The sequence below is a fragment of the Vigna unguiculata genome, chromosome 9 (genome assembly GCF_004118075.2).
Source record: "Vigna unguiculata cultivar IT97K-499-35 chromosome 9, ASM411807v1, whole genome shotgun sequence".
Lineage (NCBI taxonomy): Eukaryota > Viridiplantae > Streptophyta > Magnoliopsida > Fabales > Fabaceae > Vigna > Vigna unguiculata.
The window spans coordinates 10244492-10264500 of NC_040287.1; the positions used below are offsets into that span (position 1 = coordinate 10244492).

General features: G+C 35.4%; 1 protein-coding gene across 1 annotated transcript; it reads left to right on the forward strand.

Moving 5' to 3' along the window:
• LOC114163431 (transmembrane E3 ubiquitin-protein ligase FLY2-like) lies at positions 1-19750 on the forward strand. Its single transcript, XM_028047746.1, has 16 exons — positions 1-24; positions 605-677; positions 6426-6553; positions 7168-7283; positions 8099-8159; positions 8952-9018; positions 9132-9209; positions 11605-11762; positions 11898-11957; positions 12076-12093; positions 16933-17007; positions 17963-18008; positions 18132-18347; positions 18876-19204; positions 19430-19546; positions 19633-19750. The coding sequence occupies exons 1-16, from the start codon at positions 1-3 to the stop codon at positions 19732-19734; spliced, it is 1668 nt and encodes a 555-aa protein (XP_027903547.1). The 3' UTR covers positions 19735-19750.
• The last annotated feature ends 259 nt before the right edge of the window (positions 19751-20009 follow it).

Below are 20009 nucleotides of genomic sequence, written 5' to 3' on the forward strand. Positions count from 1 at the left end.
ATGGCACACCACTTTCAATATCTCGTGCATGCAATGAAGAAATAATTTAGTATATATGAATAAGTGAAATTGAAATAAATTATGAGATCCATACAATAAGTTTAAGTAATTTACTAATGTATTCATTGTGTTATTTGTGCTTGTAAATTCTTTACACTGATGTTTTCCCAAGTGAGCTTAAAATGTACTATCTGTGAGAATGTTTTTTGTGAGTTCGGGTGAACCAATAAAAAATCTTTTGGGTACTTGATTTATGTTTACTATATGGTCTAGTCTAGAATTGTGTAAATGCCTTGATGCGGTTCAATTCTTTGTATACATTTTCTGAACTTGTATTTAGAAATAAATGAAACATGTTGATTCATCAAATGAGAAACAAATTGGATCTTTTTTACAGTAGTTTGTTGTAATGAGCCATTTATTTTAGTTGTGGCGTGTTGTTGCAAGCCCCTTAACATTTCTCCTAGGACTATCATTTTACCACAGGTCCACAAACCAACGTGGTTTCTCATTAAAAACTAAACATTCTTTTTAGTGATAAATTGATATTTTAACGCTTGTGTTAAATACATTCGTTTACTTGTATTGACGTTGCTTCTTTCAGTGGGTTTTTACAAGAAAAGACGAAAGTGACTTAGGTCCATTCTCACAATGGAACATAACTGGAACTTACAGAGGTTGGTATTCTTTACTTACACAAATGTATGTTTAGATTGACCACAGTGGGGTATAGTTTTGGTTTATTATACACATGTTTGATGTAATTAGTTGCATAATTGTGTTTTTGACTGTTGAGTTTCTACTATTTGAGATCCCACATTGACTTTATTAGATATGACCAGAGTAGAATTTATAAATGCTTGGTCTAGACTCGTGTCTCAAGCTAGCTTTGGGGTTGAGTTATGTTAGTTCAAATTCAAGACGGTATCAAAACCTATTAAAGATATGATATTGAGCTACCCTTAACTATCCAGAAATCTACTAACCCCATGGTTTTCGCGTGTAATATATATAAAAAAAACTTCAATATGTTTCTAGTCCCTATAATATATCTGTTTTGTCATTTTAATTATCTTTTCCCATGGTTTTGGTCCATACAAAATTTGATTTTGTATTTCTAAAATCTAAAACTTCTGATATCAGTTCCTCTCATATTAGAAGATAGGGTTAAATATGTTTTTGGTCCCTCAAGTTTCAGCGAAATTTGGAATTAGTCCCTCATCAAAACTTTTGACCAATTTAGTCCTCCATCTTTCAAAATGCATGAATTTAGTCCTTTTAACCAAATTTTGTTAAGTTTATCTGACGTTTCAAGCGCATTTCATGATAGTATTTAAGTTAACATTGAAGCAAAAATGTGTCAAACAGTATAAATAATTTAAATACTATCATGAAATGCGCTTGAAATGTCAGATAAACTTAACAAAATTTGGTTAAAAGGACTAAATTCACGCATTTTGGAAGATGAATGACTAAATTGGTCAAAAGTTTTGATGAGGGACTAAACCCAAATTTCACTCAAACTTGAGGGACCAAAAACATATTTAACCCTAGAAGATATTCATTATAATCATTATTATTTAAGAAACATCCTCCTTGTTCTCTGTTAGATATAGTTTGATATTATTAGGATATTGTTAGATATTGATAACCACAATATCAAACAATATCTTCTATTTAATCTTTTTATTTTCAGTTACTCTTTTTATTTGTACCTCTCTCTATTATAAATAGATTACCCTATGTGTGGTTTATACACAAGGGAGATTAATCTCAATCCCTATCTTCTTTATTCTCAACATGGTATCTAGAGCTTAAGGTTCTTTTTTTTTTCCGCTATCGCTGCCTCCGCCTCTACCACCACCGCCGCCGGCGCCACTGCCGGCGCCGCCGCCAGAGTAGTCGCTGGAGCTGTCGCCGGAGCTGCCGCTAGAGCCACTGCCGAAGTCGCCACCACCGTTGTCGTCGCCGGAGTGTTAGTTCCGACCGGCGACCATACAATTTTGATCATCCCTCACGCGCCATTCGAAGCCGCGTGTCTTCCAGTTCCTCTTTCAGTTCTGAAATCTCTTCTGTTTCATCTGATATACTTGTTATGTACAACAAATTTCTCAAATGCTATAAGGATCAACAGTTTTCTAGTTCCACTGCATCTGTTGCTCACACAGGTACATATTTTGTTGGTCTGACTCAATCTTCTTCTCCTGGTCCTTGGGTTTTTGATTCAGGAGCCATTGATCATATTACTGGTAACAAATCTTTATTCTCTTCTTTATCCTTTACTAATCTTTTACCTTCTGTTACACTGGCTGATGGTTCTAGAGTCTCATCTCATGGTGTTGGCACTATTAAACTTTTTCCTTCTTTAACCATTGATAATGTTCTTTATGTCCCTGGGTCTCCTTTTAACCTGTTGTCCATCAGTCGCCTAACTCGTTCTCTTGATTGTGTTGTTTCTTTTACCAACAATTCTGTCTGTTTACAGGATCAGAGTTCGAAACAGGTGATTGGCACAGGATATGAGTCTCATGGTCTTTATCATCTTCGTCCCTCTACACACATTGGTGCAATTATGGAGTCTCCCTCTCTTATTCATGCTCAGTTTGGTCATTCAAGCCTTGCCAAGTTACAACAGCTTGTCCCTGCCTTGTCCAAGTTGTCTCGTTTGGATTGTGAGTCGTGTCAATTAGGCAAGCATACTCGTACTTCTTTTCCTCGTAGTGTTACACGTGATGCTTCGTCCCCTTTTGCCTTGATTCACTCTGACATTTGGGGTCCTAGTCGCGTTAAGTCTACTTTAGGTTTTCAATACTTTGTTACTTTCATTGATGATTACTCCATATGCACTTGGTTATTTCTAATGAAACATCGTTCGGAATTATTTCATATCTTTCAATCTTTTTTTAATGAAATTAAAACTCAGTTCGGTGTTTCTATTAGAGTTTTGCATAGTGATAATGGCCGTGAATATCTTTCTCATTCTTTCAAATAATTTATGGCTTCTCATTGGCATTCTGCATCAAACTTCTTGTGCTTATACCCCTCAACAAAATGGTGTAGCTGAACGTAAAAATAGACATCTTATGGAAACCACTCGCACTCTTTTAATTCATGGCGAGGTTCCTGAACATTTCTAGGGTGATGCCATTCTTACTGCCTGTTATCTCATTAATCGTATGCCTTCTTCGGTTTTAAAGAATAACATACCTCACTCCATTTTATTCCCTCATGAACCTCTTCATCCCTTACCTTTAAGAGTTTTCGGGTCTACATGTTTTGTTCATAATTTTAGTCCTGGTCTTAACAAGCTTTCTCCTAGATCACATAAGTGTGTTTTCTTAGGGTTTACAAGATCACAAAGAGGATACAAATGTTTTTCTCCTTTTCTTAACCGTTATTTTGTGTCTGCAGATGTCACCTTTAATGAGTTCTCCCTTTATTTTAAGAGTCAATCTTCACCTCTGACTCCATCCAATCCTGACAACTCTTCTAATACCTTTAATGTTCCTATTGTTTGTGACCCTCTTACTGTGTCTTCTTCACCCTCGGTTCCTGCTCCACAGTCACCTGCTCCACAGTCACTTGCTCCTCCACCACCTCTTCAGGTTTATAGTCGCCGTAATCGATCACAACCACCACCATGTGACTCCACTCCATTGTCAACTACTCTGTCTCCTCCGGCTCTGACACCCGAGTCTGACCTTCCCATTGTCCTCCGAAAAGGTATGCGTTCTACCCGTAATCCCTCTCCCCATTATATTGCTTTGAGTTATCATCGCTTGTCATTACCTTTTTATACATGTCTTTCCTCTCTTTCTTCTGTGACCATTCCGAAAACTGTCCGTGACGCTTTAGCCCATCCTGGTTGGTGTCAGGCCATGACAAATGAATTAAGTGCTCTTCATAATAGTGGAACTTGGGAACTGGTCCCGTTGCCGTCTGGGAAATCTGTTGTTGGTTGCAGGTGGGTGTTTGCTATCAAAGTTGGACCTGATGGTACTATTGATCGCCTCAAAGCTCGTCTTGTAGCCAAAGGTTATACTCAAATTTTTGGGTTGGATTATGGAGATACTTTTTCCCCCGTGGCAAAGATGGCTTCTGTTCATTTATTTATTGCCATGGCTGCTCTTCAACAATGGCCTCTTTATCAATTGGATGTTAAAAATGCTTTCCTCAATGGTGATTTGCAAGAGGAAATCTATATGGAGCAACCTCCTGGGTTTGTTGCTCAAGGGGAGTCTTCTGGGATGGTATGTCGTCTTTGCAAATCACTATATGGCCTAAAACAATCTCCTAGGGCCTGGTTTGGAAAGTTTAGCAATGTTGTTCAACAATTTGGTATGACTCGGTGTGAAACAAATCATTCTGTTTTTTATCAACACTCGAGTGCTGGATGTGTTTACTTGATAGTATATGTTGATGACATCGTTCTTACAGGGAGTAACAACCATGACATCTCTTAGTTGAAACAACATATCTGTCACCATTTTCAGACCAAAGATCTTGGCAAACTCAGATATTTCTTGGGTATTGAGGTGGCACAGTCCAATGATGGTATTGTTATATCTCAAAGAAAGTATGCCATGGATATTCTGGAGGAAACTGGGTTGATGATTTCAAAGTCTGTTGATACACCCATGGATCCCAATACTAAACTTCTACCAAATCAGAGGGAGCCTATATCTGATCCTGAGCAGTATAGATGATTGGTTGGGAAATTGAATTATCTTACCGTTACTCGTCTTGACATTTCTTTTGCAGTCAGTGTGGTAAGCCAATTTCTTAATTCTCCATGTGAAGATCATTGGAATGCAGTCATTCGCATCTTGAAGTATATTAAAAAATCTCATGGAAAAGGATTGTTATATGGTTCTAATAACCATACAAGAGTTGTTTGCTATTTAGATGCTGATTGGGCAGGATCTCCTTCTGATAGAAGATCTACATCTGGGTATTGTGTCTCCATTGGTGGTAACTTGATCTCGTGGAAAAGTAAGAAACAAAGTGTTGTAGCAAGATCTAGTGCAGAAGCAGAATATAGAGCTATGGCCTCAGCTGCCTGTGAACTTGTTTGGCTCAAGCAATTGCTTGAAGAGTTACAATTTGGAGATATTACTCAAATGACACTTGTGTGTGACAATCAGGCTGCCCTTCATATTAGCTCTAATCCTGTCTTTCATGAGAGGACTAAACACATTGAGATTGATTGTCATTTCGTTCAGGAAAAGGTTATGTCTGGAGACATCAAGACTGAGTTTGTTAACTCAAGTGATCAGTTAGCAGATATTTTTACGAAGTCTTTACGGGGGCCTAGAATTGATTATATTTGTAACAAGCTTGGCACATACGATTTGTATGCTCCAGCTTGAGGGGGAGTGTTAGATATAGTTTGATATTATTAAGATATTGTTAGATATTGATAACCACAATATCAAACAATATCTTCTATTTAATCTTTTTATTTTCAGTTACTCTTTTTACTTGTACCTCTCTCTATTATAAATAGATTACCCTATGTGTGGTTTATACACAAGGGAGATTAATCTCAATCCCTATCTTCTTTATTCTCAACATTCTCCAATAGACATGTCATCTTTCAGCAGTTAGAGGAATGAAACCATAAAACAAAATTATAAACGGACCAGAACAACAAGAAATAAATTATACGGGTGAAAAGCATAAAATGGGTATATTATTTGGACTATAATCATATTTAAGCATAAGAAAGACTGGTTCTATAACCTCCCTTACATGCTCTAGGTGTTCAATCCTATGTGTGTTGAGATCCCATATCAACTGTACATATAGCCAAAGTAGAGCTTAAAAAGGTTTAGAGAATCCTCCACTCATTAGCTAGCTTTTGCAGGTGAGTGTCTATTTGGAGGATACATGATTGGAAAATAATTTTTTCTATCCCTACTTGAATTTTTTAATCACTTCAAGTTTTACGATTTTTGTGGATCACTTTGTCTTTATTGAGGAACAATATTGTTGTGATAGGAATCTTGGGAGAACCAAACCACAAAAGACTAGCCATTTTAGTTGGAGAGCCCAAGGCTTATAAACCCCACACTAGAATCTCATACTTTCAATAAGGGACTGAAGTCTCATATCTTGCTATTGAATCCTATGACTATGCTTCTTAACTTAACTTCTTGGTTAAGCACATAAACATTCTTAGTTGACTACCACTGGACGGAATATAATGTCTAAGATCATCTGTGTATAAAATTAGAAACTTTGCTCCCATGGACCAACTAAACCTATGACATTTTGACTAATAATGTTTTAAAAGGACTTTTTATTTAATTTGTTAAAATTCATATTTATAATAAACATTGTTCACTAATTTGTTTTGAAATGAATTTACAAGCTGGTATTGTTACAGTGTGATGATATGTCTATGTTATCATCTTTCAATGCAGGGACTTGGAAGTTTTTAGATACTACAAATGGTTCTACCAGATTTCCAGACATCAGAAAAATAAATGGAAATTCTGTAATTGAATTAGTTAGTGTGCCAACAAAGATAACTGGTGTACATTATGTGCAGGTGAGTTGTTGAATTATATGGATAGACTTGAATAATGAGAGGGAATAAAGAAATATATTATTAATTATTAATAACTATCATTCTAATTACATTCCCAACTCTTCTATTTGTAGCAATCACATTCTCTTAAAAAAAGAAATAAAATCCGACAGAATGAATATGAAGATTCTAAGGATATTTTTTCCTGATTACTATAGAGATACTAGGATAATTATATCCTAATAATCCCCTATTTACAATAAATAGAATCAGAATGAAGTCAGCTTCACATGTGATACAGTGTCACGATTGTTCTGTTGTATATTTAAAATAACACCAACTTCTAATGAAGAAGCTTCTAGGTTCTTTACCTCAAGTGTTTAAATTGTATTCACTTACGTTAATACTGTGAATAATTATCTAAAATATCAAGAGAGTCAAAGATTCCTTGAAGTTCTGTGCTCTTGATATGCTAAAGAATTAATCAAAAACTCTCTTTTCATTCTGTTTTTCCTTGATAGTTACATTACTCCATCCCAATTTAGCTAAAGAAAATTTGCAATTTAGTGTTACGTATTGTACTAAAACCATGTGAAATTCTCGCTGATCATTTCTATTTTTATGCTATTTATCAGGGGGTAGTCATATTCCATGATGTATTTGACAATGAATACAATGTTGGTGGTGCTCAAATCAGAGTAGAAGGTGTATATATATGGCCTTATAGGCAGCTTCGAATGGTAGCCAACAGGTGAATATCAATATGTTGCGGAGCTCAATTTATAATGCTACCTTATTGCGTTTAGATATCTACGGCATTACGATCCTTTTTTTTTTCCTGGGCTAAATTTATTTATTCATAATATTTTGCAAGTTTCTATTTGATAAATTATACCTTCCTTTCTTGCTAAAACAGTAATGTTTATTTGCTAGCGGGAATTGGTATTTAATAGTGAAAAAATGGGTAATTAAGTAAAAAGTTGCTAATTCTGCGTCAAAAACTCAGTAAACACTGGAACTTCAGAACATCAGTTTAGCATAAAACTGATTGTGATGAACTGATAGTGAAACAATAGATTAATCAAGAAAAACTCATCTTTTGTTTAGTGCTTTAGTACTTCATTAGTATTACTTGGGACACATGCCTCATATTTCAAAGCTATCTATAGGCAGTTTTGAATTCAATTCCATGCAATCTGTGAAATCCATTTTGACTTGTAGAAGCTATCAGCACCCTGAACTTAAAATATAACACATTTTGTTTTCTAATGTTGGAGATTATGGAATAGTTTTTGATTTAACCTCATTTTTTGACCTTGCATTACTTTTGTCTGCCTACCCAGTTAATTTGAAGAGAAGTTGGCTCAGCTATCATGATTTTTAAAATTTTCAAAACTTATTTTCTTCCTAGTTTAGCCTTTAATCATGAATCAGGTTTTTAAAGGGTGTTATTTGTTGAGTTGTATTTTATTTGTTAATCAAAATTAATTTACAATTCAAATAGTGGTGCTAAGCCTATAATATTTAAATGTGCTGAATAGTTTCTTTGTTATTTTCTTATTGTAGTGGTAAAGATGGGGGACTAAATCCGGAGGGAGACTATATTTTATCAAATCCATATCATCTGGTACCGGGTCTTTTTTTTTTTTTTTCACTTGAAAATGTTTATTATTCTGTATAGTTGACATTTAATAGACTCCTGAAATTTAAGGATGGTATGATCCAAATTTGTCTTGGCCTTTTCATGGGTTTGATTTTATTTGACATCACAAGTTCATCTGTTATAAAGAAAGGAATTTTTTATGTGTATTAGAATTACAATCCTAAGTCATGTCTATATGCTGGGGTGGACAAAAACTACAAGGAATAAACAATAACTGCATTCTTGTAGTTTTAAATGTTAAAACTGTGTATATAAAAATTTCTCAATGTTATAATCCCTTGATATATCTCAAAATCATGTTGAGTAAGACTGGGATGTCAGCATAAGTTACATAACCGAAAAGAGGATGAGGGTCAGCCATGACCTGACCCAAAAGCTCTGGTAGTATATAAAAGGAGAAAGAAAGTTCAGTAATATATGATAGGGGTTCGAACAGATATTATTGTGTCTGTTATTTCTGTTAAGACAGTTAGGAGAGAAGGTATAAATAAACCCTTTGTAACAGGGTTTGTTCCTTTTGAGAAATGAGGACTCATTTGTATACCATACTTTAGTAATAAAGAGGATAATATTTCTGTACTACATCTCTTTGTTTCTCTCTAAGATAAGATAATATCATCAGGATTCCTAACACCATTTGAGGAGTTAAGTGCTGGCATCTATGATTGTCATGTAGAAATGATCATCTTTGTTACTTTTGGGAGTATAATGAGCTTTATGACTACTTAATTGCTATACATGGCTTTCTGAATACAGCTTGGAGTTTTCTCATCTCAAGTATTCCAAGAATCTTCGCGACAAAAGATGTGGAGAAGAAAGCACTGTAATTTATCTACTTCACCTGTATACTTTGAAGAGATCCCCCTCCCACCAACCTTGATGGTTTTTTTCATAGTACCTCTAACTTTCTATGCTTATGTTTTACCCTTATTGCAGCTCCATTGCACGGAATGGAGAAACATTGCAATGTAGAAATAGCTGCACAGGTTTCACGCCTGTCATTGTCAAAGCATGGTACTTGAGTTCTTTCAGCGGATGAATATTCGTTGTTCCTTTTTGTTTTGCTTTTTCAATAGATACGTTAAAGGTTATATTTTATCTGCCTTTCCCCCAAAATTCACTAAGATTTGATGTTTTAACATTAGATATTTCTTTCCTTATTCCGTTTTTGTACAGGTTTATTAAGAATTGTTTTCTGTAATTAGTTTTAAGACAGCAAATTAGCTTTTCTTTTGCCAACTAGTTTTGAATGATTAGTTAACCTATATATTTCTAATCTTCCAATTTTCAGTGTTATTTCCCTGTGTAAGGTCTTAAAAAACAACCTGTTTTGTTTCTTGCCTTTTCTTGAACATTTTCACTCAACCACAGATTAAGGTTCATTATCAACCTTCTTAACTTTCTTAGACGTCTCATTTCCAGTGAGGTTAAGCACGACCTTGTGATTCTTAATTACCTCCTTCCTTCCAATAATTACTTCAAAAGTCACAAGTTTATCACCTTGCCACCACATGATTCTTGTATTTGAAACTTATTGGGTTTTCTATTCATGGATTTTAAAACAAATATCAATGATGAAGACTCTATTTTGTTGTAAGATTTCCTTGGACCACCTTTCAATTCTTGCGAGCTCTATCACCAAAGGTCCTTACCAAAAGGAAATCCTTTTGTAACCTTGAGATTCCACACTTCTAAGTTGGTACAAGTTCCTCGTACTTTCTAAAACAAGTGTACATAATCTTGAAATCGAATGACATTGCAACATGAAGAATAGACTATGCTCTCTCCTTCTTCATTTACATCTCCAAAACCAAAATTATCATGAGTTTCTATAAATCCCCTCACCTAACTACCAACATACTCATTTGGATCGCTGTCTACAGTATTATTTTCCTCTTGTTGAACTTCTTGAACCAATCCTTCAAAATCATTCTAAAACTTCTTTCAAAAGTGATTCTGATTCTACTTTGGATGCACAAACACTAATGATATTGATAAAGTAGTTTAGGATAATCTAATTTTGATCTTAACTACCCTAATCTCCTACAATATTTATTTGAATTTCAAATTTAAAATAAAAATACAGATACAAAATTGGTTCAAGATGCTGATATACAGTGCTATATATCACTCGAATTTTCCAGTTTTATTTTTTAATTTCAATTTTACTCTGTCTTTGTGTCACTGCTCTAGGGTTCTCTATTATTTAGCATACATATACAGAATCTTTTTTTCACTGGTTCTCACATTACCATTTGAACCTTGCGTGAGAAGCTTTATGGTTTTAATTTGTGCGGGGATTAATTTTGTAGGATTTAATGTAATACAATGTTTTGGAAGATATAGGTGATAAGAATAAACGAAATCAAGGAAAAGAAAAGGTCTTAAAAAGATCAAATGAAGCATTACTATTATTTCCATTTCATGGGTGAATCTAGTTGTCACAAATTGTGGGAACTTTTAGGATACACACATATCTTTAAACTGGCTGCATGACAAGGTTGACTTTAGCCTACCTTTTGATGTTCTTCCCATTTTGTAAAGGATTCTTTTCAGTCAGATATGCACAAACATTGAAGGTCTCTTCTGACTGTGGGCTTCCTTTAGTTCTTTATTATCTTGTGTTGACAGATGGGCTATTCTCTCTCGTCGTATTCTCTCTCTTGTTTCTAATAAAATGACATATTCAGATAAAAGTTTGAAACTTGATCAGGGTTTTAAAAAGTATGCTATATAGCTGCTACTGCGGTGTAGCTATGTAGAATGGCTCCTGCCCGCTAAAGAGGCTGCTGTAGTGGAACAATTTTGTGTAGTGGTTGTACCAGATCGAATTGCATGTTGAATAGCAGCTATAGCAGGCACTACAGTGATGCTATGTTTTGATTACACAAAATTCCTTAGAACAGAGACATTATGACTTTTCTGGACAGCTACTTTTTGGGATTTTAATTTCTAAAATTGAAATCTGCAGATGTAACAATCTAGGACACTGGTCTTTGACTTTTGTTGGTTTTTGCTTGTATGTTTTGTTTTTGACACCTATGACTTTTGACTGTTATTTGTTATTAATAAGCAGTGTGTATACTATAGAATAAATTAAAAATAACGGTTATCCTGCTGTGTTATCCCGTTATAGCATTTTGGAACAGTCTGCTATGCACCACTATCCGGGATTTAAAACATTGGCTTGAGTAACCATGGTGTAATGTCGATGGGAAACTTCTGAGCACATTTAATTTAATAATATCACAATTGCTGATTATTACCGAATATTGATTATGAATGCAGAAGAATATTAAGATGAATTATGGCTCGCTTTTTTCAAAGTTCATTGAGTGCAATTTTACTACGGTTGAAAATATTGTTTTTTATCATATGATTTACCAAGGTGTTTTATGCTTTATTATAGAAGGGGAGCGTGATTCTTTTCAGCTAGTAGGGTTAATGGAGAGTCCGTCTGTGGACGATGATGGGGACTGCTTCTCGCCTTTACAGTTAAATGCAACTTCTATCAACATTGAAGTCTACTATAATAAAGCAGTGAACTATACCTTAATGGTTACTTTTGTATCCTTCAGTCGTCAACTTCCTTTCTACTTTACCACTTTGTTATTGTCTGTTATTGTATATTTTCATTTTTTTTCATCTCTAAACTCTTTTATTTTGCATTGCTGTGTTATTTCCTTAATGTACTTGTACAAGATCTCATTTTTGCAAGTTCTTCTTTTAATTCGGCAAATGGAGCATAGCAACACCCAATCGGTAAGAAATTGCTTCAAAATTTTATTTGAAACTTCGTGTTATAGATTTAGTGAAGATTCTACTGGACAGGGTTTCATTATAAATTACAACGAATATGATTCATGTATACCCTTGCAGGGGGGCTGCTAAGGTTTCAATATTATTAAAGTGTAATGCAAATTCTAGAAGAATCTAGAAAATCATAAGACAAAAGTATTGAAATGTAATGAAAGTTCTAGAACAAAGTAGAAAAGCCTAAGATATGAAGAAAAATATCAAGAACATTCTACATAGGCAAAATCTAGAACATTCCACACAAGTTGTGGCTAGCACTTTCTAGAATACTCTATAGGTCTATAAATACCCATGTACTCAATCATTTGATGAATGCCAAGAACTAAGATCACATCTAACACACCACTCTCACTACTACAACTACATACTTCTTCCAACTACAACTTTCACACTCTACTATCTACACATTTTCTCTATTCCCTTCACAACCTTAAAATACCAACCAACAGTGGTACCAGAGCTACGTTCGATCATTTATTGGGCGTAGAAAAATTACTCTATTACTTTCAAAACCTTCCTTCTATACTTCCAAAATAAGAGAGTTTTTTTTCTCTTAACCTATGGCTTCTAACATTGTTCACTTTTCTTCAGTCCCCCTACCAGTTTTTACCGGTGAAAATTTTGACCTCTGGAAACTCAAACTAAAGACATATTTTATCTCACAAAAATTGTGGGATATTGTTCAATCTGGTTATACAAAACCAGATAATATTGAGACTCTATCTGAGGAGGAACGAAAAAAGCTAGAAGATTCTGAACAAAAGGATGCCCAAGCATTGTTTGTTCTTCAACAAGCTGTGGGAGAAACTATCGCCAGGAGGATCATGGATGCCGAAACTGCAAAAAGGGCATGGGATATTCTGGAAGAAGAATTTGAAGGCAATGAACAGGTACGCTCCGTTAAACTACACTATCTAAGAAGAGAATTTGAGACCATCAAAATGAAGGAATCTGAGACCATTGAAGAATACTATGGAAGAATAAAAGAAATAGTGAATAAAATGAAGTTATATGGAAAAGAAATTAAGGAAAAAAGAGTGGTAGAAAAAATTCTTATCACTCTCACAGAGAAATATGATTCCATAGTAGCTTCCATAGAAACTTCCTCGGATCCATCTTCTCTATCGATAAGTAAATTAGTTGGTCTCCTTGGAGCGCACGAAGCAAGATTAAATAATCGTGCTGATACAAATTCAGTCGAAAATGCCTTCCAATCAAAGCTCAAATTACAACCCAAAAGGAGAGAAGAAGAAGAAAAGAAAAATATTGAAGAATATTCTAGAAGCAAAGATTCTAGAAATTTCTCTGGAAGCAAGAAAGATAAATATCCTCCGTGTGGCATTTGCAATAAGTCAAGTCATGCAGAAAAAGACTGTTGGCATCGTGGGAAGCCAATATGTCATTATTGCAAGAAGCCTGGTCACGTGGAGAAGTATTGTAGTAATAAAAATAAGCATCAAGCAAACTTTGCTGAAGAACATAATCAGGAGCAACGTTTATTCTATGCTAATCAAGAATCTCATAGTGGAGAAGGAAACTGGTACTTGGACAGTGGATGCAGCAATCACATGGCCAAAGATCAAAGCATCTTCAAAGACATTGATAAATCTATCAATGTCAAAGTTCGACTTGGAAATGGCGCCACAGTGGAGTCTCAAGGCAAAGGAACTGTCATGGTGGAGACAAAGAAAGGTACGAAATTCATCAAGGATGTTTTACTAGTTCCCAATCTTAAAGAAAATCTTTTAAGTATTGGCCAAATGATGGAGAATGGGTATTCTCTTCACTTTGAGAAAGATACATGCAAAATTTATGACAATAGAAGGTTAGAAATTGGTGAAGTAAAAATGGAGAAGAGAAATAGAAGCTTTCCCATAAGCTTCAAACCTGGAACTAATATTGCCATGAAGGCGGAAGTTGATGACTCATGGCTTTGGCATAGAAGATTTGGCCACTTCAACACACATGCCTTAAAGCTTCTATATCAGAAAAACATGATGAGGGATCTTCCTTACTTGAAGGAGAACAATGAATCATGCGAAGGATGTCTTCTCGGCAAGCAACACCGATTGCCATTCTCAACAGACAAAGCATGGAGAGCAAAAGACTTACTAGAATTAATCCACACCGATGTTTGTGGACCAATGAGGACGCCTTCACATCACAACAACAGGTACTTCATCCTCTTCATTGATGACTTTTCTAGAATGACATGGGTCTATTTCTTAAAGGCAAAGTCAGAAGTCTTTGGAATATTCAAGAAATTTAAGGCTCTTGTCGAGAAACAAAGTGGAAAACAGATAAAAGTACTTAGAAGTGATCGTGGAAAGGAGTACACATCTCGTGAGTTTGACAAATTCTGTGAAGATGAAGGCATAGAACGACAACTTACAGTCGCATATACCCCACAACAAAATGGTGTTTCGGAGAGAAAGAATCGCACAGTCATGGAGATGGCGAGATCAATGCTGAAGGAGAAAGGACTACCAAATACATTTTGGGCAGAAGCAGTCTACACTGCTGTCTACCTACTCAATAGATGTCCTACTAAAGCAGTCCAAGACAAAACTCCAATCGAAGCCTGGAGCGGTAAGAAACCATCAGCTAAACATCTAAGAGTATTTGGATCTGTTTGCTATATTCATGTTCCAGACCAAAAGAGACACAAACTAGAAGACAAGACCGTACGAGGCATCTTCTTGGGATATAGTACACAATCCAAAGGCTATAGAGTCTATAATCTTCAAACAAAGAAGCTAACTATCAGTAGAGACATTGAAGTAGATGAAAGCGCTACTTGGAACTGGGAAGAGGAACAAATTGAAAGGAAGACAATATACATGCCCAACAATCAACCAAGTACAAGCCAAGAAGATAATGATCAAGATACCATTATAACTCCAGAATCTCCTGCAACTCCAACATCAATTCAAGATCAAGAAGAATCATCGCCTGAATCCACTCCGAGACGAATCAGATCTCTAACAGACATCTATGAATCTTGCAACTTGGCTATACTAGAGCCTGGAACCTTTGAAGAGGCCGCAAAACAAGAAGAATGGGTCAAGGCAATGAAAGAAGAGATAAAGACAATAGAGAAAAACAACACTTGGGAGCTAGCAGATTGTCCAAAAGATAAAGATATCATCGGAGTTAAGTGGGTCTTCAAGACAAAGTTAAACCCTGATGGTACCATACACAAACACAAGGCAAGGTTGGTAGCTAAGGGTTATTCACAACAATCTGGAGTAGACTACAATGAGACATTTGCTCCAGTTGCTCGACTAGACACAATAAGAACTCTAATAGCCCTTGCAGCACAAAAAGGATGGAGCATCTACCAATTAGACGTCAAGTCTGCATTCCTCAATGGTGTTCTTGAAGAAGAGATCTATATAGAGCAACCACCAGGATTTGTGGTTAAAGGCCAAGAAGGCAAAGTGTTGAGATTGAAGAAAGCTTTATATGGCCTGAAACAAGCTCCTCGTGCATGGTACAGCAGAATCGATCAATATTTCACTAATCAAGGATTCAGGAGGAGCAAGAGTGAGCCTACACTTTACATCAAGACACAAGGTCAGCATACTCTTTTACTCTCTCTATATGTAGATGATCTTATTTATACTGGAACCAACACAAAGATGTTGATGGAGTTTAAAGAAGATATGATGAAGACCTTTGAGATGACTGATCTTGGCTTGATGAGTTATTTCCTCGGCATAGAGGTAAGTCAAAGAGATGATGGAATATTCATCTCACAAAAGAAATATACAGAAGATTTGCTAAAGAAATTTAAGATGTACGGGTGCAAACCTGTAAGCACACCACTAGTGACGAATGAGAAACTACAAAAGGTGGATGGCGCACCAGAAGCTGATGCATCTCGATACAGGAGTCTAGTCGGAAGTCTACTTTATCTGATGGCTACACGACCAGATATCATGTTTGCTACAAGTCTCTTATCAAGATTCATGCAAAACCCAAGCCAAATACATCTTGGCGTAGGCAAAAGAATTTTAAGATATCTACAAGGAACCAAAGAGTATGGTATATGGTACAAATCCACAGGCAATCCAACATTGCTTGGTTATACTGATAGTGATTGGGCAGGGTCAGTGGACGACATGAAAAGCACCTCAGGCTATGCTTTCTCACTTGGATCGGGGATATTCTCTTGGGCGTCAAAGAAGCAAGCCACAGTTGCACAATCAACCGCTGAAGCAGAATATGTGGCAGCCGCTGAAGCAACAAGTCAGGCTATATGGCTTCGAAGAATACTTAAAGATATGGGAGAAAAACAAAGTGGCCCTACTACAATTAATTGTGACAATAAATCAACCATTGCAATGACAAAGAATCCTGTGCATCACAGCAGAACAAAACATATAGCAATTAAATACCACTTCATCAGAGAAGCGGAAACAAATATGAAGATACGACTTGAGTACTGCCCGACAGAAGATCAAATTGCAGATATCTTCACAAAGGCCTTACCAAGACCAAGATTTGAACTACTACGCACTATGCTTGGAGTTACCGAATTTGCGTCAAGGAGGAGTATTAAAGTGTAATGCAAATTCTAGAAGAATCTAGAAAATCATAAGACAAAAGTATTGAAATGTAATGAAAGTTCTAGAACAAAGTAGAAAAGCCTAAGATATGAAGAAAAATATCAAGAACATTCTACATAGGCAAAATCTAGAAAATTCCACACAAGTTGTGGCTAGCACTTTCTAGAATACTCTATAGGTCTATAAATACCCATGTACTCAATCATTTGATGAATGCCAAGAACTAAGATCACATCTAACACACCACTCTCACTACTACAACTACATACTTCTTCCAACTACAACTTTCACACTCTACTATCTACACATTTTCTCTATTCCCTTCACAACCTTAAAATACCAACCAACAAATATTAACGATTGGTCAGCAAGCTATAGTAGATGCTTATCTTTGCCTTATACATTTGACTGCTGGAATACTAGTTGTACTACAAGAAAATGTCTTATTAGTAATCGATTTTAGTGACTAAAAATTGTTAGTTATTATAGTGACCAATTTAGATACCAATTTACAAAATTAAAATTTATTGGTTACTAAAATAGTCACTAATATAAATAAAATATTATAATTGGCCACTAAATTTGTCATTAATTAATTAAAGAGCAATTTAGTAACTAAGTTATTTTGGTAGCCAAAACTTAGGTAGCTAATTTTTAGTGACTAATTTTCTTTAGTAGCCAAAACTATGGTAACTAATTTTAAAAACCAATTTAGTGACCAATTATAATTTTTTATTCATAATAATAACTATTTTAGTAACCAAAGATTTTTTTTACTTTGTAAACTTGTATCTAAATTAGTAATTATATTAACTAATAATTTTTGGTCACTAAAATTGGTTACTAATGAAGCATTTTCTTGTAGTGTTGGTAAGTTTTCCAAATAAGTGCTAAGGACTTTCATATAATCAATTTAGATTGCTCTACAAACAGTTCTTTATCTGTCATCTTAAAATCTCTAGTATCCTTGTAGAGTTTTGAGTACCAATTATGGGGATTCATAAAATATCAAAGGATCCTTTTTAATTTGAAGAGGTCATTAAATATTTTTCTCTGTGCTTAATTTTGTTTTCCGCGAGTTTGCCATAGAACTGCATTGTATGGCCAGTGTGAATACACATTGCCACATTGGTGTCAGTATCCCCCACTCACTACGTACTCAAACACTGGTGCAAGTCCCACAAAAAATGCATATCAAGCTTGGGAATAAACCTAATGGTGATTGGATGCACAAAACCTGTCTATGCTTGCACTACCTCCTTGGACCTTCAAACCAAATGGACTTGTAATCGAACAGTAAAATATAGTTCAATTACAACATCTAATTCTCAGAGCACCTCATAATTATATAAAAGTTTTTAAATCTGTGGTTCATGGTAGTGCCTGAAGATTCTGGTTAGTTTGGAATACATCATAGCTTTTGAAGGTTGACTCTTGATGTAACCAGAAGAGAAGATTTTAATTGTATTTGTGTTCAATTTGGTTGTAGTATATCATTATCGTTGGTATAATAGATGTGACGAGTGGATGATTATTTTATTTATTTAAGCTTGTCTTATGAATAATTGTTGTTACTTACTACCTACCTGCCATGCAGAATCCTTGTTCAATGCTTTTGCAACTGCTGCATTTTTCAAGTTTGTGGTATTCTCAATATTTGAGATGAGATATCTCCTTGCCATCTGGAAGGCAAGTAGGCCTTTGAGCAATGGTGAAGGTTGGGAGGCAATGAGGCGTGAACTATCAGTTTTATACAGCCGATTCTGTATGTACACATTTAATTTAAGTTTCTTTGGCTACCTGTTTTCGTTATCTAGTCACTATGATATGCCCTGGAGTCATTTGTTCCATAGGATAAGTAAATGCAAGTTATGCTGTGTTGGGAATTACTACCTACTGTACCTATGAGTTGTACTTAATTCTGTACCTAGGCTCCTAGGTCAGTCTTTTGATCTTTCATCTTCTCATTGTATCAGTTTTCAATCATATTATAAATCGAAGATCATAAGAGGGATCTCTCAAGTCTTCCAATTTTATATTTTCTGTCTTATTAATCTCAAGTTGCTGTTTTTGTCATCTATGATTTTCGTACTTTATTGGTTATATTTTCATTTGGGTCCCCATGTCATGTATTCTTAGAATGCATATCCGAAAATGTCTCATTCCACTCTATTGTTCAAGCATGACGGATAACTTCTTTAATATATTTCCAGTTACTTCAACTGGTGCAAGGATTTCCTTGTTTGAAGAAGTGAGACTCAGTTCTAGCCTAACTGTTTAACTTCTTTGGCAGATGGGATCCTACTGGGAGGCATACTGCTCATGTATGAATTCCTCAATCATTTGAGACTTATTCTTCTTCTTGTATACTCCTTTTGGATACCTCAGATAATCACCAATGTTGTTCGTGACTCACGCAAGCCATTGCATCCTCATTACATATTAGGCATAACTGTTACTCGGCTAGCAATCCCATTATATATTTTTGGTTGTCCTAACAACTTCTTGCGTATAGAACCAGATCATAGCTGGTGTGTTTGTTTGGCTATATTTGTTGGACTTCAAGCTGCAATTCTCTTGCTTCAGCACTATTTTGGGTCTATGTGGTTCATTCCTCGTCAGGTTGGACCCATCTGTCTCGATTCTCTTTATCCACTTTTACTCATTTGATTTCATCCAACTCTTTTTCTTGACTGAAGTTATTTTATTTACTTATAACTGATGTGCCTTTGACTGTTTGAAGGATTTGCTAGATATCCTTCAAATACGTGTGGCTCTATTATCTATTTTTGATAATTTTGTCCTATAATATTGGCTCGCATCTGACTTTATCTTTGTCATTTGCAGTTTCTACCTGAGAAATACTGCTACTATAGGAGGTTTACTCAAGATACAAATCACTCCACTGACTGTGTTATATGCATGACAGCCATTGATCTTTCTCCACGATCCAATGATTGCATGGCATGTGAATGTGTTACCTTTGTCTATTGAAATCAATCTTTACAATCTGAACATACCACAAGTCTAATGCACTAACTCTTCCACAGGTGACACCTTGTGATCATTTCTTCCACTCTGGTTGTTTGCAAAGATGGATGGATATAAAGATGGAGTGCCCAACATGCCGTCGCCCTCTTCCACCTGCCTGAAGAGGTTTCCATTGTTCATATCAATAGGATCAACTCACACTACCCAACTGCATAATTTTGGTAATATGCTTAGTGCTATCCAAGATGTACATTTACTTTTGTCTTATATAATTCTGATGCAAGAAAATGGTACATCTTAGCAATTCTGTTGTTTGATGTTTCCTCCTCATTCCATATGCTATGAATATGGCTCCTGTACATGATTTTGAAATGAAATGAACATTACTATATTTTCCTTTTCAAAGCATGAAAATAACTTTTTTCTCATTCTTTTT